We start from the raw sequence: 24,613 nt of genomic DNA on the forward strand, positions 1-24,613 counted from the left end.
TAGGGCTCTGCCATATTGACTGCCCAGCCCACCCAGTTAGAACTTCTCACGGCTCCAGAGCTCAGATGTGTAGACAGCTGGTCTTCAAGACCAGCCTGAAGTTTGACAACGAGGTCTGCGAGGTGTGCTGCAGTACCCCTTGGTATCCCAGGACCGGCCCCAAACACCCTCTCTCCTCCCCTACTTCAGTGCATAAGAACAGCTGGGCTGCAGCTTAGTGGGAGAAGTGGATGGGATCTGTGAACTGCAGGTGCCGCCCTGGCCGGTGGCTCGGCTGCTGGGAGTGTCGTCCTGTGCACCAAAGGGTTGGGGCACATACCTAGCTTGCAGGTTAGATCCGTGGTCAGGGCAGTTAGGGGAGGCAACTGATCAATGTTTCTCTCTCACATCAATGTTTCTCTCTCTCTCTCCCTTCCTCTTTCTCTAAAATTAATAAAAATGTACCCTTGGGTGGGGATTAATAAAGAAGAAAAAGAACTGCAGGTGTCATGTACAAATCTGCAAAGGTCCAGGGAGCTGAGTGGACCAGACTCAGCCCTCCTTGCTGCAGAAGGAAGAGGGAAAGTGTGAGACGATGTGGACAGCTTGCCTTATAGGTCACAAAATGGCCAATTTCTAGAGAAAGTCCTGTGCCTTTTTGAAGGGAATTCTTCAGTTGTTGGATGCAGCCCTTTGTATTTGTTCACTCAGTCGTTATTAATCATATTTTTAAATCTATGTTTTTACTTAGTTTTTTTGTCTACTTGTCATTTATTGAAAGGGGAGACCAGAAAGTCGTTGCAGAGAAAATACTTAAAGGGCAATAGCTGAAACTTTTCCAGAATGAGAAAGACCTTAACCTACCATTTCAAGCAGTCCAGTGAGTCCCACAGGAGGAGGGAAACGCATACGCAGGTCTATCATAGTGGAACCGCAGCACACCAAAGAGAAAGAACATCTTAAAGGTAGCAACGCGAAAAGCCAAGTCACCTACAAAGGAGGGGCTTTTTCTCTTGATATTTTCTCTGGTTATTGAAATCTAGAGAAACATTTTTCTAAGCTGAGGATAAACTTGCCAGTGTGGGAGGAACCTAGACCTAGGCTTTGTGTGAGCCTGTGAAAATAACAAAGTTCCCCTACCCTCCCCCCCTCCCAAAAATGTGAAATGAGAAAGAAACAAAGACCTTGGAGAATTTGAAAAGTGCCTGAGGCAAACTCCAGGGGCCCCAAATCCCCCCCGTGCCTGTGGTAAGCTGGCCCAGCGGCCAGCTGTCTGCTGTCCCGACCGAGCGCTAGACACTCAAGCCTGTGTTGCTTGTGGTTCCGCACACTTCCACGTGGCTTTATTTATTTTTTTAATATATTTTTATTGATTTCAGAGAGGAAGGGAGAAGGGGAGAGAGACAGAAACATCAATGATGAGACTCATCAATTGGCTGCCTCCTGCACACTCCCTATTGGGGATCAAGCCCGCAACCCAGGCATGTGTCCTTGACCAGAATCAAACCTGGGACCCTTCAGTCTGCAGGCCAATGCTCTATCCACTGAGCCAGACAGCTAGGGCCCACGTGGCTTTGTTTTATCTTCACCTCAACCCAAGGAGGAAAGGAGGGCAGGTGTTATTTTCCTGATCTCTCAGATGACGAAACAAGACATTGGAAGTTGGAAGAACTCCCAGTGGTAAAGTTCTGTGACATGTCCGACGGGCTAGGGCAGTGGTTGGCAAACTCATTAGTCAACAGAGCCAAATATCAACAGTACGATTGAAATTTCTTTTGAGAGCCAAATTTTTTAAACTTAAACTATATAGGCAGGTACATTGTCATTAACTTAATTAGGGTACTCCTAAGGCTTAGGAAGAGCCACACTCAAGGGGCCAAAGAGCCGCATGTGGCTCGCGAGCCACAGTTTGCCGACCACGGGGCTGGGGTAACTAGTGTCCTGAGTGGAGCAGCTGCAGCCCCTGCACCCACCGTGTTACATGAAGAATGGGATCAGCCCTAGCCAGTTTAGCTCAGTGGATAGAGCGTCGGCCTGCAGACTGAAGGGTCCCGGGTTCGATTCCAGCCAAGGGCACATGCCCGGGTTGCAGGCTCGATCCCCAATAGGGGGCATGCAGGAGGCAGCCGATCAATGATTCTCTCTCATCATTGATGTTTCTATCCTCTATCTTTCTCCCTTCCTCTCTGAAATCAATAAGGAAATATACTTTAAAAAAATAAAAGGAATGGGATCAGCACTTGAGTTAGATAGTTAACTGGTTTTTTAATAGACTGTATTTAAAATTTTTTCATCTACAGTTGACATACAATATTATTTTAGTTACAGGTGTACAACATAATAGGCTGCTGTTTTCCATCCACAGCAAAACTGAGCAGAAAGTCCATACATAACCCCTGTCCTCTGCAATTTGTTGCAATAGTGAACCTGCACTGACACGTCATCATCACCCAAAGTCTATAGTGTACGTGAGGGCTCACTTGGGTGTCATATATGCCATGGATTTTGAAATATGCGTAATGACATATATCCACTATTATATGATTAGCTTTTTATAAATGTTTAACTCAGATTTTTTAAAACTTTTGATTATAGAGAATTTCAAGCATACAAAAGTAGAGGAAATAGTTTAGTGAACCTCTATGTTCCTGTTACTCAGCCCACCTTCCCCACCTCCTACATTATTTTGAAACAAAACCTTTTCACCATATTTCCTATTTAAGTATTTTAGTATGTAATTCTAAAAGACATTGAATATTTCATTAACATTAATATCATTATCACACCTAAAATTAATTCATATCAATGTTTTGCATTTCCAATAGTCTCATGCCATAAATGTGTTTTTATTCATTTTTCTTTTTATAGCTTGTTTGAATCAGGATCAGTGGATAAGACTACATTTTCTTTCCATCTGTACTCCAGCCTATGCTCAGTAAAAGTTAGCTGCTCACAGTTTCCTGTACATGAAGTAACACGTTTTTTATGGTGTAGTATCGAAAGACCAGTCATGCCCGGCCAGTGTGGCTTGGTGGTTGCACGCCGACCTATGAACCAGGAGGTCACAGTTTGATTCCCAGTCAGGGCACATACATGGGTTTCAGACTCAATCCCCCGTGGGGGCTGTGCAAGAGGCAGCTAATCAATGATTCTCTCTCATCATTGATGTTTCTATCTCTCTCTCCCTCTCCCTTCCTCTCGAAATCAACGTGTATATATATGAAAAGAAAGACTGGTCATGAATTCCTTCCTAGCCTCTTCCAATTCCAGCTTCAGGACCCTCGTCTATGCTATGTGGTCAGCTTCCTCCTCTGGGGACAGCTTGCTTCTTTCCATCACCCCTAACCAACTAGTACTATTCCTTTTTCTGGGTCCTTGATTTCTCTAAAATATTTCTTTTATCCAAGTTATCCTTTTATTATTATTATATTATCATTATTATCATTTAAATTGTCCTTTGGGCTTTTTAAAATCCATCTATGTAGAAGTGAAATATTGGAATCTAAGTTTTTAGTTAATAAAGAGATCTATATTTGTGGAAATGGAAGCGGAGTCCATCTATGAATAAACGTATTTCTGCTGTGAACTTAACCCCAGGCCATGGTTGAAATCGTCCCCTAAAGCTTTTGTGCCCTCAGTAAGGCATGAGGAAAAGAGACCGATAGTGCAGGCAGCATCATGAACAAAGTCCACACAGCAGCCAGCCAGGAAAACTAAATGTTCTAATAACTGTCAAGGCAGATAAAGACAAAGCTACTGTGAGCTTAGTAGCACATCATGGCTGAATTCCACTCTGCTCCACCGCCAGGAACAAGAACAAACAGCAAAACTCCTGTGGAAAAGGCTCCATACAGTCGGCCACACCCATAGTTACACACCATTGATCTGAGCCAGAGTCAGTTCAGATATGCTCAGAGCGTGAAGAGTTCACGGCCCTGCTCTCTTCTGTCCTTCCCAAGCGAGGCACAGCTGGCTGGAGTCAGGGCAGGAGTGCAACCCTCTCTTTCTCTGCAGGTGGTGACTTTCGATGCCGGGGGAGTGAGTGGTCACCGCAATCATGTTGCTCTGTATGCGGCTGTGAGGTACGATGCTCTGGGTCATGGGGGAGACGTTTGTCATTTGCTCAGAGGGATGGTTTCTGAAGCACCGTGAGCCCATGAAACTGCACTGTTAGCAGCGAGCGGTGGTGGCAGTGGTGGTGATGGTGCTCATACTCTCCCGCATTCTCCCCGTGAGAAATCTCCCAAACAGCTGCGTGTGTGTGTGTGTGTGTGTGTGTGTGTGTGTTTTACACCATGGACACAGCAAAGAGGTAACTGATTTAATTTCTCTCTTTGCTTTGACCGCTGAAACCTTTAGGGCCAAATTTGCAACTCTTAGTACCACATGTACGAGACTTTAAGGATTGAGTTGTGTGAACCAGTGTGCCTCCTGGCTTCATCTTTTTTTTCCTCCCTATTCTCATTCATTTTTGTTGTCATCTGTTTTATATATATGTATATTCCTCACCCAAGGATATGTTTTTATTGATGAGAGAAACATAGATTGGTTGTCTCCTGTATGCACCCCAACTGGAGATCGAACCCACAACCTAGGTATATGCCCTGACCTGGAATTGAACCCGCAACCTTTTGGTGCACGGGACAACACTTTAACCAACTGAGCCACCCAGCCAGGCTGTTGTATATTTTATACACTATTTCATATCTTTCTTTGCAGGAGGGGGATGTATATTCATAACATGAAATCTCATTTGTACTTCACAATCACCCTATTTGACTGATGTGGATTTTACCAGTAACAAATAAAACCTGAACCTCAAAGATATTAGGGACTCACTCAGGGTCATACGAACATATGTCCTGTTTCCCGTCCTCAGGAGAAGGGCTTCCCGTGGGCGCCTTGGCAGCAGCTTGGTAGACCTGGCCCAACTACCGAGGAAGGAAAGGGGCAACTTGAAGTGAAGGGCTTATCTTCTCACCTTCTCGGCATGCCCAGCCTTCTCAGCCGGGAGCAGAGAAATGCGTGACAGTGGAATGACCTTACCTGTCCAGTCGGGTCTGCTCGTTTCGCCCAGGCAGGGAGGCGGTTTGCCTGGCACTGCCAGGCTGGGGTGGCAGAGGCAGCCCCAGACCCCAGGAACCCGGGGGCTCCATTTAGTGCCTTGTCTATCTGCTGCCTCTGCAGACCCATCCAGTATCAGAGCCTTCTAGCTTCGTCCCTAACGTGTGCGTCGCCCCCTGGAAGAGGCTATAAATCATCACCCACAGTCTTCCCACACCGTCCATTTCCCTGACGCGGGGCGGCAAGCCTGCTCCCGCCAAGGAAGACTGCTCACCTCCTATCCCAGCCGGAGGCGCCACTGTAGAAAGACCTGAACCTGCCTTGGGCCCCTCAGGTTCAGGGACAATGCATCTCCTGGTTACAGCCAGAGATGCAATTTTTCATGAAGACACGTGGGAAGCTGAGGACACCCAGGAGGGGTCTTTCCAACCAACCCTGTGGTTACTCTGAGGCCGTGGCTCCCAAGACTAGAGTGGACGGTCAGCCCCATGGAGCGCTGAAGGGGTGGCTCCCCTCATTCCAGTGCATGCTGAGCCTTGGCACTTACTACCCAGCTGCCCCAGGGAAGCGGCCGGATTGGGGCTGCTGCAAACACCACGACTGTTGCAGGGCACTGCAGGCTAATTTGGGTGGGTCCCCTCCCTGTCCCCCCCACGCCCTGTCCCCACCACTGAACTGGGGAAAGCGGGGAAGGCTTCCATCTGGCAAAGAACCCCAGGGACAGCTTCATGCAGACAGACTGTGGGGACACTTCCTTTGGAAAGGAGCCTGGGTGCAGCTTTATGTGCGAGTAAGGGTCACTGTGCTCGATAAACAGTGTGTTGATGTTCCTAAGTCCATGCTCCTCGGAGAGTGATCTCACAGCGGCCCCTCCCCACACAGGGACACGCCTGGGAAGTTCACAGTCGTCAGTTCCCCATCTCATGCCCCAAAGTCTCCCTGCCCCAGCATCTTACATTGTTTCCCAGAAAGCTCCGGAGTTCTTCCTCCCGCTTGCCTGAACTCCCCATCTCCCATATGCGTTGCCAGGCATGGTTTGGATGTATGATTTTCTCAGGTGGCTCCCTGGCTGCTGGCGCCACAGCTGTTTGAGGCCGGCTGTGCCCCTGCAGAGCACAGGTCTGCTTCTTACTCTTATCCTTTCCCTCCTCGTCCCCAAGTTCCCTCTCCTGCTGGCCTTGTTCCTTCTCTCAGCCTCCCCAGCATGGCCCCTTCTCTCAGCCTCAGGCAGTTGTCCTTCCGAGTTTGAGACCAGAGTGGCTGGCAGCTTGGCCCAACAGCACCGTCATGCCGGAGGGGAAGGCGGGTTATTTCTCACAGTCCTCAGGCGCTGCTGCTCGCTGGACCTCGTGTCTTCTTGTGCACAGGCTTCCCGCCCTGCTGAGCAGAGGACCAGTCCCTCGACCTCTGTCCTTCCTCCCCTCTGCCTGCCTTCTACTCCCACCAACCTACCAAAATCGTCCCACAGCCCCCCTAGGTTTATTTCAGTCCTCATTGGTCTTGACCTTTTTGTGGCGTCTGACCCTGCCTGTCACTGCTGTGGTGCTCTCTCCTCTGCCCCTCTGGCTACTCCTCGGCCTCTGCCTGGCTTCCTTGCACCACAGGTGCCTTGTGCTCTGGCTCCCATACCCCCGCCCCATTCTGCCTCCTCCAGCACCGCTCCTCGGCCCCGGGGGCACAGCGCAGGTTCAGCACAGCTGCGTGTCTCCGGTGCTCACCTTTCTCCTTAGCCGAGACCCGCATTCTCACCTCTTTCCTTGGAGATCCCAACCGCCCGAACTCCGAGCACACCAGGGTCCATCCGGACTGCAGGACCAGGCGCCTCTGTGCTCAGGATCCCAGGAACCTTTCTCTGAGTTTCTACTTCTCAGGGCTCATACTTGATCAGTTCTCTCCAACTTCTCTTCTAGCCTCTGCTCCCAAGAAGCCGTTTTCATGTGCGTCTGTGTGTCCGGACTACCTGCCTCATCTCCCACCCTTGGCTTTTAAAACAAAGTGGGCCAGAGGTTCTGAAATCGCTGCTGCGGGGCCTGCCTCCTCTGAAGGAGGAGACACAGCTCCACTGTCAGAGTTGGGAGTGAGTGGGGCAGGTCAGAAAGGAGGGAGGGTGCAGGGAAAAAATGTCAGCATTTTAAATAGTCTCCCACCAGCCGGCTGGCGCGGCTCAGTGGTTGAGCATTGACCTATGAACCAGGAGGTCATGGTTTGATTCCCAGTCAGGGCACATGCCCAGGTTGTGGGCTTGACCCCCAGTGGCAGGAGGCAGCCGATCAATGATTCTCTCTCATCACTGATGTTTTTAATCTCTCTCTCCCTCCCCCTTCCTCTGAAATCAATAAAAATATATTTTAAAAATAAATAATCTCCCACCATACTCACATTACAATTTCAGAAAGAAAAACCTTGAAGCGTCCACCCCTTCCTCTCTGATGGGCATGGCCTGAGCTGGGGCTCTTCGTCAGCCCATGGCCAGCCTCCAGATTGGGACTGGCTGTCCTTGGGTACGGTGCCCACCGTGGGCCCTTCAGCTGCAGCATAAATCTATGTGCCAACTCATGCAAAAGAAACGACCTAGACGCTGACCTGGAGGGACCATGGGCGTGACAGGCTTCCCCGGCAGGCCCTTCCTGTAACCTGCAAAGATCATCTTACTCTCTCTCTCTGTCCTTTCCCTCCCCAGGACCCTCCATTCGGAAGGGAAATTACCTGAAGGTAAGCCTGTCCCTTGTGCTAGAGGCCGCTAGGTCAGGGAAAGCCATGGTCCCCTAGGAAACCTATTAGTGTGAAATGTGTAAACGTGGCTACAGAGAACTGCCCTAGGCCAAGCAGAGGTGGGTGGGTGGATGGGGAGACTGGCCACCCTCTTCCTGACTTGGCTCAGGGTTCTGTCTATGCGGGTCCCCAGGTCTCAGAACCAGGGTGTATCACTGAGAAGTGCCCAGCCAGGCAGGCAGCCCCCATGCGTTGGGGAGAGACTGAGGTTGTGGTCAAGGTTCTCCAGAGAACCAGAGCCGATGGAACCAATAGGAGAGTATTTAGTTACCTATTTATTATAAGGAATTGCTCATACAGTTACGGAGGCTGAGAAGGCCCAGGATCTGCCGTCTACAAGCTGGAGGCCCAGGGGAGCAGGTGGGGTCATTCTGTCCGAGCCCCTGGGCCCCCAGAGAAGCAGGGAGCCAATGACAAGATCCCAGGCCCAGTCCAGGGCCTGAGGGCCGATGACCAGCATCCCCGCTCTGTCAGGCAGAAAAGGAGTTCTCCTCTCCTTGGCCTCTTGTTCTCTTCAGCCCCTAACTGGATGCTTACACGTGCACGCTCACACACACACACACACACACACACTCACACTGGAAGGAAATCTACTGACTCAACTGCTAATCCCATCTGGAAACACCGTCATGGACACCCAGGAAATCATGTTCAGCCAATCATCTGGGCACCCTGTGGTGCAGCTGACATACCAGGCCCTGCCCACTCGCCTTCTAGCTTTCTCACGGGTGGGTGTTTTCCACCTCTGGTGTTCATTCAGTCTGTCTATCCAAACTCACCTCCCATCCTGCAGTTAATTAACCAGGTTGAAACTGACTGGTGGGTGCTTGATGGATTAATCTGCTTGAGTTCAAAACTCTTCCTAACCTAAAAGATGGTGCATGCCGCGCCCTGCCATATACTGTGTGATGCCGCTGCTTGACCTGTGAGCTAGTGTCTGGTCTGTCAGAGGGACAATGCACATTCCTCCCAGGAATGCTGTGAAGATGAAAGATATGAAAACATATGAGCATGTGCCTTTCTGAGGGGCTTACTGAGGTCACCAAGCTATGAGGTCTTTGGAACTTGACTATAGTTTATTTGATTCTTATTTGTTAACTTTGTGAGACAAGCAGGTCCCACACTATCAACACCATTTTACAGATGAGAAAACTGAGGCTCAGAGAGGTTAAGGGACTTTCCTAGTTCTTTAGTGACCGAGCAGGAAGCAGACCTCTGGCCTCCCAATACAGAAATTCCTGTCTCTGTCCTCTTCCCCTGGCCCTGAGGTAGCCAAATCCCAACCTCTAGCAACCAACCTTTTCTTGCTAGGACTGTAGCAGGGAGAGTCAACAGGCCAGGTGTCCTGCAGTCCTTTCACTCTTCTCATTGGGGAGAATGATGGACAAAGGGCCACTGCCTCGCCCTGAGCCCCTAGGGGTAGGTAGGGTGCTCGGGAAAATCTGTCTGGAAGCAACAGCTCTCCCCTCCCCACCCAGGGTGCACGGTGCTCATGCTTGAGTCTGTGAATGTGCTGCGCAAGTACATCACCCTTCTGGACCTGCCTTTCTCTCTGCTTCATGCCGGCGATGTCCTCTTCGTGCTGACCAGCAAGGAAGTGACACAGGCCAAGGTGAGGATTGCACCTTCCTTCACACCCCACTCCAGATCTGCCCCAGACTCCGGCTCCTCAAACCCTGGCCTGCAGAGGCCCTAACAGAGACCTCCCCCAGCAGCCAGCCTCTACCCCTGCGTGTCAGTACAGGTGCTAGACCTGGAGTCATAGATTTTCAAGAACTACCTTTTTTTTTTTTACTGATTATAAAAATAATACATGCTAAAAAAGCAAATAATAACATATGCTTATTTTAGAAAATCTGGAAATGCATAAAAGCATCAAAAGAAAATTAAAATAATAAAATTTCCTGCAATCCCACCTCTCATATGTAATCCTAGTTAATATGTTGGTTTATATCTTCTATATAAAGAATATTAGATAAATACATGTACATAAGAATATATTTATTATATTTTTAAAAATATATTTTTATTGCCCTAGCTGGTTTGGCTCAGTGGATAGAGCGCCAGCCCGCAGACTCAAGGGTCCCAGGTTCGATTCCGGTCAGGGGTGTATACCTTGGCTGTGGGCACATCCCCAGTGGGGAGCGTGCAGGAGGCAGCTGATCGATGTTTCTTGCTCATCCATGTTTCTAACTTTCTGTCCTTCTCCCTTCCTCTCTGTAAAAAATCAATAAAATATATTTTTTAAAAAAGCTATAAAAATTTTTTTATTGATTTTGGAGAGGAAGGGAGAGGGAGAGATAGAAACATCAATGATGAGAGAGAATCATTGATCAGCTGCCTCCTGCACGCCCCTAGTGGGGCTCAAGCCCGCAACCTGGGCATGTGCCTTTGACCAGAATTGAACCAGGGACCCTTCATCCGCAGGCCAACACTCTATCCACTGAGCCACACCAGCTAGGGCGATAGTTCCCTTTATCACTTAAAGCTTGTTGTTATCACAGGTGCACTCACATCTCTGAAGCCACATATGTCCTGACAAATATAAAACGAGTTATTTAGAGAAAGGTTTATAATGATACTAACTTGGAGAGGAAGATCACTTTGGTACTTAAAGAAAAACAGGCAGAAACCATTTATATACAGTTAAATCAGTTGCTATTACCCATTCTTTTTAAAAACTGAACTCTCCCAGACCTGCATAACTAGATGATAAACATTTCTTCCACTAGACAGCAAAGCGAACCCAGACCTTTGGGCACCATTCTTCCTTCCTCTCTAACGGCACTTGTACTTTCCGGGCTACCGAATTCAGAGGCGTCTAAGCCTAGTATTCTAGCTGCCCCGTGAAACACCCTGTGTGTCATACATGCGAAGTGCTGGGGCAAAGTGATTCACAACAAAGGCTCCAGAGGCAATCAGATGGCTCTGTGTTCAAATGTCAGCCCACCTTGTGCTAGCTACTTGAGATTGATATGTTTCCTCATCTATTTTTTAAGAAATAATAATAGTACTTAAGTACTGGGTTGTTAAAATTGAAATACTGTGTGGAGACTGAGCGTTACAGCTGCCATGCATCCTCTGCTATTACCACAGGGAGTGCGTGGCCATGGGAGAGGGTGCGTGGCCATGGGAGAGGGTGCGTGGCAGCCGTCCTCGGTTCCGAGGTCACAGGAAGAAGCCTGCCAAGGCTCTAGCATCGGTGTGTTGTTGGGAGGAAGATGAAACAAACTAACAGGAAGCACTCAGTGCCCTTGTTTGCTAACGTGAGCTCTGATTCTTGCAGAGGGCCATGTCCTGCCACCGCAGCCAGCTCCTGTGGTTCCGCCGGCTCTACGTGCTCTGCTCCCGGTACCTGAGAATCAACTCTCTGCACGCCCTCTGAGCCCGGGACAAGGAGAGAAAGGACCAGGAAGCGGCCTGCTCGGGAGCTGGCCATGTCCCTGAGCCAAAGGAGAGCCCAGTGGAGGGTGGCCTCCCAGGGCCCTGCTCCTCAGGGTGGCCAGCCCCTGACGAACGGAGGCCATGCAGGCCGAAGGACTGTCTAAACTTCACTTCCTCCTCTGGGAAAAAACACACAACAACCAAAAACAACCATAGTTACCCTGCTAGCTTCTTCCCTGCTTGTGAGGAATAATATATGTGAAAACCCAGCGTATGGCAGACACCTAGCCAGCTGCGGCCATGTCAGTGACCGTGCGAGTGCCGCAGGCCAGTGCACAGGTGACGCTGCGCACATTTACGCTGTTTCAGAGCCGGCTCACCACACACACACACACACACACACACACACACACACGAGTAGTCTATACTGAATTAGTTTATCCCTAATTCCTTGATTTATCTCTGTGGCCTATGTATCAGATTTGAATCTAGGGAAAACTTGCTCTTTTTAACATCACATTCAGACGGGGGCAGCCAGGCTCCGATGGCTGTGGTGGGCAGTATCACACAGAGATGAATATGATGTGGGCCCTGCCCTCAGTGAACTTATAATTGAACATTTCAGGTTTTAATATTTTGGGGAAAGCAGGAAATAGGAAGAGAAATCTGACCTTTTAAAATAAAACACACACACACACACTCAATAACCTGATGTCTTAAAATTATACTATAAACAAAAGCATTCTGAGAGGTCAGAATCCAGCTAATGTCCCAGGGAAGTAGCCCGAAGCAGGGAAGCTCCGTGGTGGAAAGCACAGGCCCTGCAGACTAGTGAACCTGGGTGGAGGCCAAAATTACCAGCAAGGTAACCACAGAAGAGGTGCTTAACCTCTCTCTGCCTCAATTATCTCATCTGCAAAACAGGTACAGCAATGTACTAGTACCAGCCTGAGAGGAGATGATGCCGGAGGTGCATAGAAAAGGGTCTGACACACGGTAATGCTCAGGAAAGAGGAGCTGCAAGTATTCTGAGAGCTATAGAGAAAACAGGCGTTAAGCAGAGGGACTAGCAGGAATCTGAGGCCTGATACAGAAAAGACCTTGGGCCCAGGCCGGGTGGCTCAGTTGGTAGAAGCGTTGTCTCATACACCAAAAGGTTGTGGGTGCAGTTCCCAGTCAGGGCACATAAAAATATGTCCTTGGGTAAAGATTTAAAAGAAAAGAATCCTGAGTATTCCCTCTGCCTGTCACAGGAAGCCCTGAATTGCTAGCTCCATAGCAGCAGGTTAGAGACCTGCTTCTTGGGTCTCTTCACCCAAACTTGCCTCACTTTGCGGAGGGTCACCATTGTCTTGAATGCCTCCTGGGGCCAAATTTGGCTCACAGAGCTATCAGGCCCTGAAGCTGGAATTGAAGTTGCAAAACTGGCCATTACCTGTCTACTAAAAATTTGTCAGCAGCTCCTAATGGCCTTCATGTGAAAGTGACAGAAATAAGCCACTAACACTGGTTGGAGTGGTGGACACCGACCCAGCCTCCCAGATAGGGTCCTGAGCTGGTCTGCCCCAGGCTGGCCAATAGTGGGTGGTTCTTGACTTCACGCGGGAAAGATTTCACATTGCGAGTCCAGGTGAATCTGAGAGTATGTGAGTTAAAGCTGTGGACAGTGAAGAAAGGAAGGGCCTAAGATAGAAGCAACAGCAGAAAGTCTAGGTGGGGCTGCTTTGGCTCTAAAAATGTTATAGGAAAGAAATGAGCCAGGCAGGGCTGCTCTGGTTCACTGGAAAGTCAGAGAAAAGGGGGCTTGGAGGCAGTGTCAGGAGGCAGTGTCAGGGGGTTATCTTGGGAAGAGTTGCTGCTGCCCATTGCTCCCCTGGTTGCAAGTCTGAGAGGGTAGAAAGACATGGGCGTACTCCTGGGAGGGAGAGTGCACCCTGGTTCCTTCAACTTGAGGGTTTTAAAGGCTGGGCGTTTAGGGGAGGATCTCAATAGAATATTCATCAGTTCATGCTTATGTGCCAAAATGAGGTTTATTTTCTTAATTTCATGTCCTTGGGTGTGGTTGGCACTCATTGGATTTCTGCTATCTCCCTGTAGGATGATTTAAGTTATTTCCCCTCTGATCGGGGAGGAATGTAAACCATTGCTCTCCAGTGTCCTTGGGCAGTGAGGGAAGGTAGGGTTTTGTGATTTGCTGGATGGCTGTAAACTGTTTGGCCATTTAATTATCTGTCTCAGTTTCCCTATTCCACTTGTCCTGGCTTACTAGCCTATCTCATTAAGACCTTTTAAAATGCACATACTCTGTGGCCTAAGAAAATATTTTTAAAATAATTATAAAGGCATTGTTTATTAAAATACATTTCATTTTCAAAATGTAATAGAATCATCTGTTAACGTGTATATACATTTTTTGGGACACTCTGTATACACAGACTTCCTGTCAAGATGGCATTGTAGATAAACACAGTACTCACCTCCTCCCACAACCACATCAAAATTATAACTAAACTACAGAACAGCCATCATTCAGAACTGCCTAAAATCCAGCTGAATGGAAGTCCTACATCGAGACTAATAGAAGGAGTGGAGATGAAGAAAGGGCCGGTCCCACACCACATGTAGTACGTAAAAATCAGGAGAGAGATTTTGGCTGCAGAGATCCCCCTGAGGAGTGAGGGGTCCTGGGCCCCCCGGCCAAGAGTTCCAGTGCCAGGTGAGAAGGCCCCATAACTTGTGGATATTAAAACCAGTGGAGACTGTGGCTGAGGAAGACAGAGGCTGCTGGAGTCCCAGGCAGTTCCCCTTAAAGGGCCTGCACATGGACTCACTTTGACTCACTCCCTCTGAGCTTCAGCACAGGGGCAGCAGCTTGAAAGGCACCAGAGACACACAGGGAGAAACTGAACTGTCCAACATCAGGGAGAGAGCTGGAGGTAGTGCTGGCAGAGGCCACTGTTCCTTTTCTGGAACCCTCCCCAACACACACATATACACAGGGGCCGGTGCTATATCTGAGTCTCCATCATCCTGGCTCACAGTTTGCCCCACCCTGGTGATTCCCTGAGACCCCACCACACCCAACTTTCAGGGTCACCAAAGCTGTTTCCAGTGGCTTTTCCATACAAATGGCCTGTCTTGGATCATGCTTCAGATTTTCCAAACAAGCAGCATTTGGCCTCAGCAAGTCCCATAACTGGCTAAGTGGCCCCAGATCTAGCACTAGTATAGCCAGCCTTGGTTCAAAGCCTGGCCTCTTTGGGTACCTCCAAGCCCAGCACAAGTAGCAGCCATCTACAGATTGCTTTATAGCTCATGCGAAAGGGAGAGGGAGAGAGAGATAATAGAAACATCAATGATGAGAGAATCATTGATCAGCTGCCTCTTGCATGTCCCCTAATGGGGACCAAGGCATGTGCCCTTGACTGGAATCAATCCTGGGACTCTTCAGTCTGCAAGCCAACACTCTATCCACTAAACCAAATCGGCTAGGGCTTAAATGATTTTAAATAAATAATAAAAACAATAATGGAAGCTCAAGTCCTGGGTCCAGATGCAAAGGGGTGCATCTCATCAGTGGCCAAATTAGTAATCTGCAATATCATGAAGAAGCTATGTCTTAACACAAAGAGGGGGAAAGAGCTGAGAAATGCAAACCATGGTGGAAAATGGATTTGAAAAATACATTGAGGAGACCTAACATGTGAATAGCGGGCATTACAGAATTTACAGATAGGAAAAATAAAGAAACCTGAGTCGGCGCTTCGGAAGGGTGCACCACATCCTAGCCAGCGTTGGTGTTTTTGAAAAGATGCACAAGCATGCTGGCAAAATTCCTACATGTCAAGTGGGGGAGGGAGATAAAGTACTGCAGAGGTCTCCTCTGGGTTCGAGGACGGTGCTGGGGAGAAGGATCACAGTGCAGGGCAACGAGTTGCGGACAAACACGGCTCCGTCTGGATTGTTAGGACCTGCAGTTCTGGAAAGTGTAGTATACAAATTAACTAAGGGGGCAACAGGAAATGCAGAGAAACGTAAAAGCCTGCAAAAGTAAGGATGAAAAGAGGAAACAAAGTATGAAATGTAATATGAGAACATGAGAATGATATGAAAATAATACAATCAGATATCAGTTACTTCAAACTAAAATGAGGGAGCTAATTTCCCTACCAAAACAGACTATCAAATTGAGTTATGTTTATAGCAATCTATTTTAAGTTGATGGTCACTAAGTTCAAACACATTCTGTCCTGGCCTGCTTTGCTCAGTGGGTAGAGCATTGCTCCACAGACCCAAGGTTTGTAGGTTCAATTCCAGTCAAGGGCACATAACTGGCTTGTAGATTCCCCGCCCTGATTGGGGCTCTTGCAGGAGGTAATCAATTGATGTGGCTCTCTCACATTGATGTTTCTCTCTCCCCCACCTCCCCCTTCCTTCTACTCTCTCTAAATCAATTGAAAAAATATCCTCCAGTGAGGATTAACAAACAAAAAAAGTTCAAACACATTTTAAAGTCACCATCATTTTTTTATATTGATTTCAGAGAGGAAGAGAGAGGGAGATAGAAACATCAGTGATGAGAGAGAATCATTGAGTGGCTGCCTCCTGCACACTCCCTACTGGGGATCGAGCCCGCAACCCAGGCATGTGCCCTTGACCAGAATCAAACCCGGGACCCTTCAGTACACAGGCCAACGCTCTATCCACTAAGCCAAACCAGCTAGGGCAAATCACCACCATTCTTACCCCCTCACATTTGAATTTTTTTTGTCATTATTTTTTACTTCATGTATGTATGTGTTTCTGTGTATCCCTTAATTTACTATTATAATTACACAAGATGATCCTATTTTTGCATTTTAACCTTTTTACTAGTTTTAGTTTTGGTTGGTCCACTGCTTTTAAAGTTTGTTTTTTAAAATTTATCTTAGAGGGAGGGAGAGAAACATCAATGTGAGATATTTTTTAAATTATAGACTTTAAAAAAATTTAATGTTTTTATTGATTTTAGAGAGAGAGTAAGAGAGAGAGAAATATTGATGTGAAAGAGAAACATCAATCGGTTGCCTCCTGCACATACCCCAACCAGGGATGGAACCCGAAACCTGAGTATGTGACCTGACCAAGGATCGAACTGGCAACCTTTCAGTGCATGGGATGATACTCAACCAACTGAGCAACACTAGCCAGGGCTACATTGTTTATTTAGACAATATATACTATAAACATAATTTTTTTAATATATTTTATTGATTTTTTACAGAGAGGAAGGGAGAGAGATAGAGAGTTAGAAACATCGATGAGAGAGAAACATCGATCAGCTGCCTCCTGCACATCTCCTACTGGGGATATGCCCGCAACCCAGGTACATGCCCTTGACCGGAATCGAACCTGGGACCTTTCAGTCCGCAGGCCGACGCTCTATCCACTGAGCCAAACCGGTTTCGGCTAAACATAATTTTTATATGCACTGGGAAACCAAAAATTTTGTGTGACTTACTTTATTGTGATTTTCACTTTATTTTGGTGGTCTGGAACCAAACCTGCAAAATCACCAACCACTAAAAACCACTAAATTCTACAAGTTAAAGGGTGAGTTTTATAATATGTGAATTATATCTCAATTTAAAAAATAGTGTGAAAGTAAGATTACATTACAATGTTCTAGTTTACTATAAGGACATACATATGATAAACTTGGCACCCTACAACCAAGACTACCCTACCCAGCAAGGCTATCATTTAAAGTTGAAGGAGAAATAAAGAGCTTGCCAGACAAGAAAAAGCTAAAGGAGTTCATCACCAACAAACCAGTACTATAAGAAATGTTAGCGGGCGGGGGGGGGGGGGTAAAGGGAAACGTGGGGACTAGGACACATATGTAATATCCTAATCAATAAAAAATATATTAAAAAAAAAAAGAAATGTTAAAGGGACTTCTTTAAGAAGAAAGAGGACAAAAGAGAATCCAGGTCTCACCACCCAAGCTGGCATTGTCCCCTCCCAGCTTGCCAAGGTGTGGGGAGAGGGCTGGGTAGGGTGCACACACCCAGATGTTAGCTGTGCTTGGCTGATACTTGGTGAGGTGCCTGTCCCATGAACCACTGGCTAGTCTTCCTCTCCTTCCGGCAGGGCTGTGAATGAAGCTCTGCCCTCTACATAGGGCACTAGCTCAATTTGGTGTTCTGGATGCCAGAGCCAACTGAGCGTTTGGCCTGCCAGCAGCAGACGGGCTCCATGGCTCTGGACCTGGGCAACAGAGTAAATCTGTTTCCCAGACTGCCAAATGAAGTTGTACATGTACCCCTGTGTAAGCAACCTTGAATAAGTGAAGGAAATCCTAAGTGTGGAGCAGAAAAGCCAGGTTGGGGCTTATGAGCATCTGGCAGAAAATAAGACCACATTGCCACTGTCCCATCTACATCCCATTCCAAGTCTCCCTACATCCTGTGCCCACCCTGGCTGGCCCTCTCCCCACACGTTGGCCGAGCTGGGAAGAAGTGATGCCAGTTCAGGTGGCAGGAAGTAGACTCTATGTTTCTTTCCTTTTCTTTTCTTTTCTCTTCATTTCTCCTTAAAGTAGTCCCTTTAACATTTCTTATAATACGGGCTTGATGGGGACGAACTGGTTTGGGAGCTCTGGGAAACTCTGAGCCTGTGACCCCAATGTGGGAGTGGATAGGATCAACATGGCCATGTGGCAGGGAGCCATGGGTAATAGCAGCTTTCAGCAGGGCTGTCGACAGCTTCCAGAGCAGCTCCAGGGATGCGGACCTGATGGACAGACCAGGGACAGCTATGGGTTTCTCCAGGAGAGATGATGTTCCACCCTTAGATGGAGAAATAGAAGGTATCATTGTTGCTGATGACAACTGTTTTTTAAAACTTATTTTTAATGTACACATAATAAAATCTGATACATAAAAAAATACACATAAATATGGATAATAAAATGCCAAAAACGATATATCTACCAATACTCACTTTAAATGCAAATGGGTTAAATGCTCCAATCAAAAGACATAGGGTAGCTGAATGGATAAGAAAACAAGATCTATATATATGCTGCCTATAAGAGACCCACATCAAATCGAAAGACACACACAGACTGTAAGTAAAGGGATTGAAAAAATAGATTTCATGCAAATGGAAACAAACAAACAAAACAGTTGGGGTAGCAATGCTTTTGTTGTTGTTAATTCTCACCGGAGGATATTTTTTCCATTTATTTTTAGAGAGAGTGGAAGGGGAAGAGGAGTTGGTGGGAGACTCAGAGAGAGAGAGAGAGAGAGAGAGAGAAACATCAATGTGAGAGAGACATATTGATTGGTTGCCTCCCACATGAGCCCCGAGCAGGTCTGGGGGTCAAACCTGCAACCCAGACAGGGTAGCAATACTTATATCAGACAAAATAGGCTTTTTAAAAAATTAGATTTATTGGGAAAATAGACTTTAAAATAAAAACTGTAACAAGAGACAAAGAAGGACATACATAATGATAAAGGGATCAATCTAACAAGAGGATATAACTGTTATAAACACTTATGCATTCAACATAGAAGCGCCTAAATATATAAAGCAAATCTTATGGACATGAAGGGAGAGATCGACAGTAGGTAATACAATCATAGTAGGGGACTTTAACATCCCATTAACATCAATGGTAGATTTTCCAGACAGAAAATCAATAAGCAAATAGTGGACTTAAATGACACATTAGACCTGATGGATTTAATTTGTATTTTTAGAGCATTTCATCCCACCCCAAATTAGTAAGTGTGGTATAGCTCTCTGAACCTGGTAGTACTCATCTGACATGTTAGCCCACTAAATACAAAGTAAATATTACAGAGTACAAATATTATTTGTATTTTAATCCAGTTTTAGTTTTAAAAATTAACAAAGTGATGCAGAACCTAAAACAAAACCTAAATAAGTGGAGAGCTGTAAAGTATTCCTTGATAAATTTAATATAGAAATCCTTAAAAGTTAATAAATAAATTGACTATCAAGTATATATATATATATATATATATATATATATATATATTCTAATTTATAGTTATATATTTACATGCTATATTTTTTAAAGTATATTTTATTGATTTTTTACGGAGAGGGATAGAGCGTTAGAAACATCCATGAGAGAGAAACATCCATCAGCTGCCTCCTGCACACCCCCCACAGGGGATGTGCGCGCAACCAAGGTACATGCCCTTGACCAGAATCGAACCTGGGGCTCTTCAGTCCACAGGTTGACACTCTAGCCACTGAGCCAAACTGGTCAGGGCTACATGATATATATATATATTCATTCTGATGCTTACAAAGTTAATATACAGATTTAATGTAATTATAGGCAGAATTTCAATGGAGTATTATCTTTGAACCTACATCAAATTATCTTAAAAATATATTAGAAAAGGAAATGTCCAAAAATAGCCAAAACAGAAATATTAAAGAGGAGAGATGTGCCCTGGCCAGCGTGGCTCAGTTGGCTGGGCGCTGTCCTATGCACTGGGAGGTCACCAGTTGATTCCTGGTCAGGGTGCATGCCTGGGTTGCAGGCTAGATCCCCGGTGGGGAGCACGCAGGAAGAGCCAATCAGTGTTCCACTCTCACATCGATGTTTCTCTCTCTCTCCCCTATTCCTCTCTCCCTAAAAATCAATGAAAATATTTTTTTAAAGGACAGAGATGTGAGACCTGCGAGAGCTGCCTTTCTATATATATTAAAACATAAAGCCCTTGCGATCAAAACAGTAAGACAAAGGCATAGAAATAAACAGATGTTGAACAGAAGAGAAAATACAGAAACAGATCCAAATTACCTGAGAAGTGTATGGTAACCATGGCATTTTAATTCACTGAGGAAAGTCTTTAATAAATGGTTTCAGAAGGGTTGGTCAGGAAATTGGAAGAAGTCAGAGTTTCTACCTTATACCAAATACAAAAATGATTCTAAATGAATTACAGATTTACCTGTAAAAACCAAAACAAGTAAAATATTATTGACCTTGGCCAGGTAGCTCAGTTTGTTAGAGAGTCGGCCCAATACGCCAAAGTTGTAGGTTCAATCTCTGGTCAGGGTACATCCAAGAAGCAACCAATTAATCCATCAGCAAGTGGAATAATAAATCGATGTTTCTCCCTCCTCCTCCTCCTCCTCTTCTTCTTCTTCCTTCCTCCTCCTCCTCCTCCTCCCCCTTCCCTTCTTCCCCCTCCCCCTTCTCCTCCAAAATCAATAAGTAGCTCTGGCCAGTGTTGCTAAGTGGTTAGAGCATTGGCCTGAGGACTGAAGAATTGCAGGTTCAATTCAAAGTCAAGGGCATGTACCTGGGTTTCAAGTTTGATCCCAGGCCCATCAGGAGGCAACCAATCAATGTGTCTCTCTCACATTGATGTTTCTCTCTCTTTCTTTTTCTCCCTCACTCCCTCCCTTCAACTCTCTCTAAAAAAAATCAATGGGAAAAATATCCTCCAGTGAGAATTAACAAACATGAATAAATAAATAGAAACAATAAACATTTAAAAATATATATCATTAAGAAATATGGGAAACTAAAAGCATATGTACTTTGGAGTGGGCAGACCTTACCAAGCCAGGCTAGAAACCCGTAAGATATAAAGAAAGAGACGAGCCCTAGCCGGTTTGGCTCAGTGAATAGAGAGCATCGGCCTGTGGACTGAAAGGTCCCGGGTTCGATTCCGGTCAAGGGCATGTACCTTGGTTGCGGGCTCATCCCCGGTAGGAGATGTGTAGGAGGCAGCTGTGGATGTTTCTCTCTCATCGATGTTTCTTACTCTCTATCCCTCTCCCTTCCTCTCTGTAAAAAATCAATAAAATATATTTTTTTAAAAAGAGACAAATATGTCACAAGTTTTCTAAGTGTTGCAACAGATATTATAGATGTAATATCCCTAATACTGTATATAAAGATTGATAAGAAAACATCCCCAAAGAAAAATGGATTAAGGATGAAAATTCACAAAAGAGGAAATCCAAATGGCCAATAAGTATCAAGAACTATTTAACTTCTGTAGCAACCAGGGCATGCAAATTAAAGAAAAATGAAGGTGGTGACGGAACTAGAGTGAGAGAGGTGTCCTGAGGACCTCGGCGGTGAGGAAACGGAAGACTGCAGAGGTCTCCCCCCTCCCTCTCTCTCTTCACACACACATGCTCACTCAGTGTGAAAATAAACCACACTGCTAATTAAAGAAACACAAATTAAATGAAAATGCCATTTTCACTCATCTAATTTGCAAAGACTTCTATAAAAATAATTCTCCAGGTGAGGGAATGGACACATATATGCTATACTAATGGAGGAAACATAAGATGGCGAATCTTCTGGAAATCATGTGTCAAAAAGAATGAAAAGCACATAACCCTTGACTCTGCAATTCTGCGTGCACGCATTTATCCTCAGTACAAAGGTGCATAGACAGATGTTTGATGGCAGCACCCACCGGGGAAAACAGAATCAAAAGGCCAGAGCAAGAATCTCCTGATTTTGATTTTTCAATAATACATCTGTCCTAAATGCTCACACACACACATTATAAAGCATACACAAAAAATAAAATGTTAAAGGACAAACAGAAACTCTAACAGTTTCTTCCTACGTATCAGTGGGTCATCTTGAGCATCCCCTGGAAGAAGCACATCTTACCTGGGGACACCAGGCGAGCTGGTCAGCGAGGAACAGCAGCGAGGTTAGCTGGTGCAGAGAGCAGGTGACTCAGTGAATTCTGTGAACAGCGAAGCAGTTAAACCTTACGGAGACAGGCTGACCAGGATGCAGTGTTTATTTTCTTGGACCACAAGAAGTTGGGGAATGAAAACATAGCTTGGTCGGTGTTAAGTCTTGGTCAAGGCCGACTCTTCTCACTCTTCCTCCCACGCTGGGCTCCCGTCCCCAGCTGATATTCTTAAAAGGAAAATCCACATGGAAGTGAAGTCACAGTAATTAGACGCTGAAGACACCTGGTCTAATTAGGTGAGCCTTGGAGCAAGGTCTGCGGAGTTTGGAAGAGGCAAGAGGCACGGGAAAGAATCCTAGTGTCTTTAAGGAGTTCATCAGAGCCTACGCGCTCAGAATTCCGTTTTATTTCTCCTGCTGCTTTGGGAAACCCCAGGAAACAAGCGTGCTCTCCGGGAACCCACACGCAGCCTGAGCTGGAGGGACTGCAGTCCCTACTGCCCAGGCTGCTCTTCCTGCCCGAGAGGGACAGAGACCAGGAGGTGCAGGGGATGACAGATCCTCCGTGAGCTTGTCATCAGCCACAAAAGCAAGCACTGGTCCTAGTGCCGTGCGCTTTAGAGAAGTGGAGGTGATTTCAGGAAAGGCTCTGAGGGCCCCAGGGCGGGATTTCCACTAACGACAGCTAGTGGAATGCGACCTTGGGAAGTTCTTGCAGCTTCAGAATTGTTCCCTCCCTTTATGAAATCAGAAAGTAGAAACAAAGTTGTAGCAAACCCCCTTACATCCCTGGAGAGGGCATGGCAGGAATAAGGAGTGAGGCAGGTCCTGGCCGAGGGACCAAAAGGAAGGGAAGGTGCTCTGTTGCCGGGGTCCAACCCCAGCAGGTCCAGGGGTTCCCAAAGGTGTGGATGGAGTCGGCGAAGAAGGAATGACATGGAGACAGCGTTCAGTTGATCAGCTGTGTCCATGTTCTCTTGCTAGGTTCTCCAGGTTCTCCAGCCAGGTTCTGTAGCCATGTTCCCTCGCTAAGTTCTCCAGCCAGGTTCTGTCCAGGTTCTCCAGCCAGGTTCAGTCACCAGGTTCTAGTCAGGTTCTCTTGCCAATTTCTGTAGTCAGGTTCAGTCCAGGATCTTTTGCCATGTTCTCTCCAGCAAAGTTCTTCTGTCTGTAGGTTCTGTGTAGGTTCTGTCTTCTTAGTTCTGTGTTCTAAGCTCTGTATTCTAAGTTCTGAGACTTGCTGTCTTGTTACATCTGTATTTATACCAGTTGATTCAATCCTATCAATCTCTATTACAAAGGTTAGGGCGTTTCTTATCTCCATTCCAGGGAGTAAAGATTATGTAGCTTAAGCATGATTGTTCATAGTTAAAGTGATTAATTACCCGCCTGGCACTTAGTTGAGGGGTTTTATTCCCTCCCTAACTTCAGGGGAAAATCCCTACCTGGGGAAACAACCTTTCTCAGAGACCTTGGTTAAAACACATAGTGCCAAGAAGGTGAGCAAACATATTAAGAACAGTATGCCATATATGCCAGGTCCTTTGAAAGAGCAAGGATGGACCGGCTCCCGGCACTCTGTGAGGGTGGCCGCCAGCCGAGTGCTCTCCAGCTGAGAGCTCGCTCCAAACGTGCCAGGCTGCTATGGATGGCGTCTGATTCCAAGTCGTCCTGGCTGGTAAAAACCTTGGCTTCCCCTGAAACAACCGGGAAAATACCAACCTCTAAGGATGGCCAAGGAGGCTCAAGCTAGGACAGGTTCCACTCAGGGGCCCATTAGCTGTTCCAACTGCTAACGGCCTCACTGCCAAGGGACACTTTCAACAGACTTGCTTAGAAAGTCACTGGAAATTCAACAAGTGGCCGGATAAAAGTTTAACCCACCAGGCACAACAGAATTCCTCTCCATCAGCAATACCAACTGCAAATTGTAAGAGAAGATTCCATTCATAAAAGCAACAAAGAAAAGCTAGCCAGAAATAAAGCCAACACACAATGCGCCATTTAAACTGCTTCTACATGGAAAATAGCATGAAACTTACCTGAAGAGCATAAAAGAACAAATCAAAGTGGTGAGACATGCCGCTTTCCTAGATGATAAAGTTCAGTTTCATAAAAAACCTATTCTCAGCCCTGGGCTTGTAGCTCAGTTGGTTAGAGCATCGTCCCGAAACATGAGGTTGTGGGTTCAATCCCCAGTCAGGGCACATACAAGACTCAACTGATGAATGCATAAATAAGTAGAACAACAAATCAACATTTCTCTCTCAAATCAATAAATAAAAATAAAGAAGTCTAGCCTTGGCCAGGTAGCTCAGTTGGTTGGAAGGTTGTCCCATATACCAAAAGGTTGAAGGCTCAATTCCCAGTTAAGGCACATACCTAGGTTGTGGGTTTGGTGTCCGGTCACCGCACATATGGCAACCGATCCATATTTCTCTCTCACATTGGTGTTTCCCTTTCTCTCTCTCTCTTTCTCTCTCTCAAAAACATATCCTCAGGGGAGTACTGGAAATAAAAAGTCTATTCTTGCCCGGTGTGGCTCAATGGCTCAGCATCAACCCATGAACCAGGATTGCAAGTTAGATCCCCAGTAGGGGGCGTGCAGGAGGCACCAATCAATGATTCTCTCTCATTGATGTTTTACTAATATTTTTTAACTGGCAGATTCAGATTAAAAACAGCCCCAAAGAAAAATGGGAAAAGGAC

General features: G+C 46.3%; 1 protein-coding gene and 1 pseudogene across 3 annotated transcripts in view; both read left to right on the forward strand.

Moving 5' to 3' along the window:
- Positions 1 to 14,573, forward strand: part of PIGL (phosphatidylinositol glycan anchor biosynthesis class L) — a 65,412-nt gene extending 50,839 nt beyond the window's left edge. Inside the window, exons 3-6 of one of the 3 annotated variants that reach the window (XM_036296364.1) lie at positions 3,994 to 4,061; positions 7,724 to 7,755; positions 9,294 to 9,427; positions 11,102 to 14,573. In XM_036296364.1, coding sequence (XP_036152257.1) covers positions 3,994 to 4,061; positions 7,724 to 7,755; positions 9,294 to 9,427; positions 11,102 to 11,200 — 333 coding nt within the window. In that variant the 3' untranslated portion in view covers positions 11,201 to 14,573. Of the gene's footprint in view, positions 1 to 3,993; positions 4,062 to 7,435; positions 7,687 to 7,723; positions 7,756 to 9,293; positions 9,428 to 11,101 lie in introns of those variants that run through there. The other 2 variants (XM_036296365.1, XM_036296366.1) reach the window with 2 other exon arrangements.
- A 2,495-nt stretch (positions 14,574 to 17,068) lies between these two features.
- Positions 17,069 to 18,452, forward strand: LOC118649397 (annotated as a pseudogene).
- Positions 18,453 to 24,613: the final 6,161 nt, after the last annotated feature.

This window comes from Myotis myotis, unplaced genomic scaffold (genome assembly GCF_014108235.1).
Source record: "Myotis myotis isolate mMyoMyo1 unplaced genomic scaffold, mMyoMyo1.p scaffold_m19_p_29, whole genome shotgun sequence".
In the NCBI taxonomy this organism is placed as follows: Eukaryota; Metazoa; Chordata; class Mammalia; order Chiroptera; family Vespertilionidae; genus Myotis; species Myotis myotis.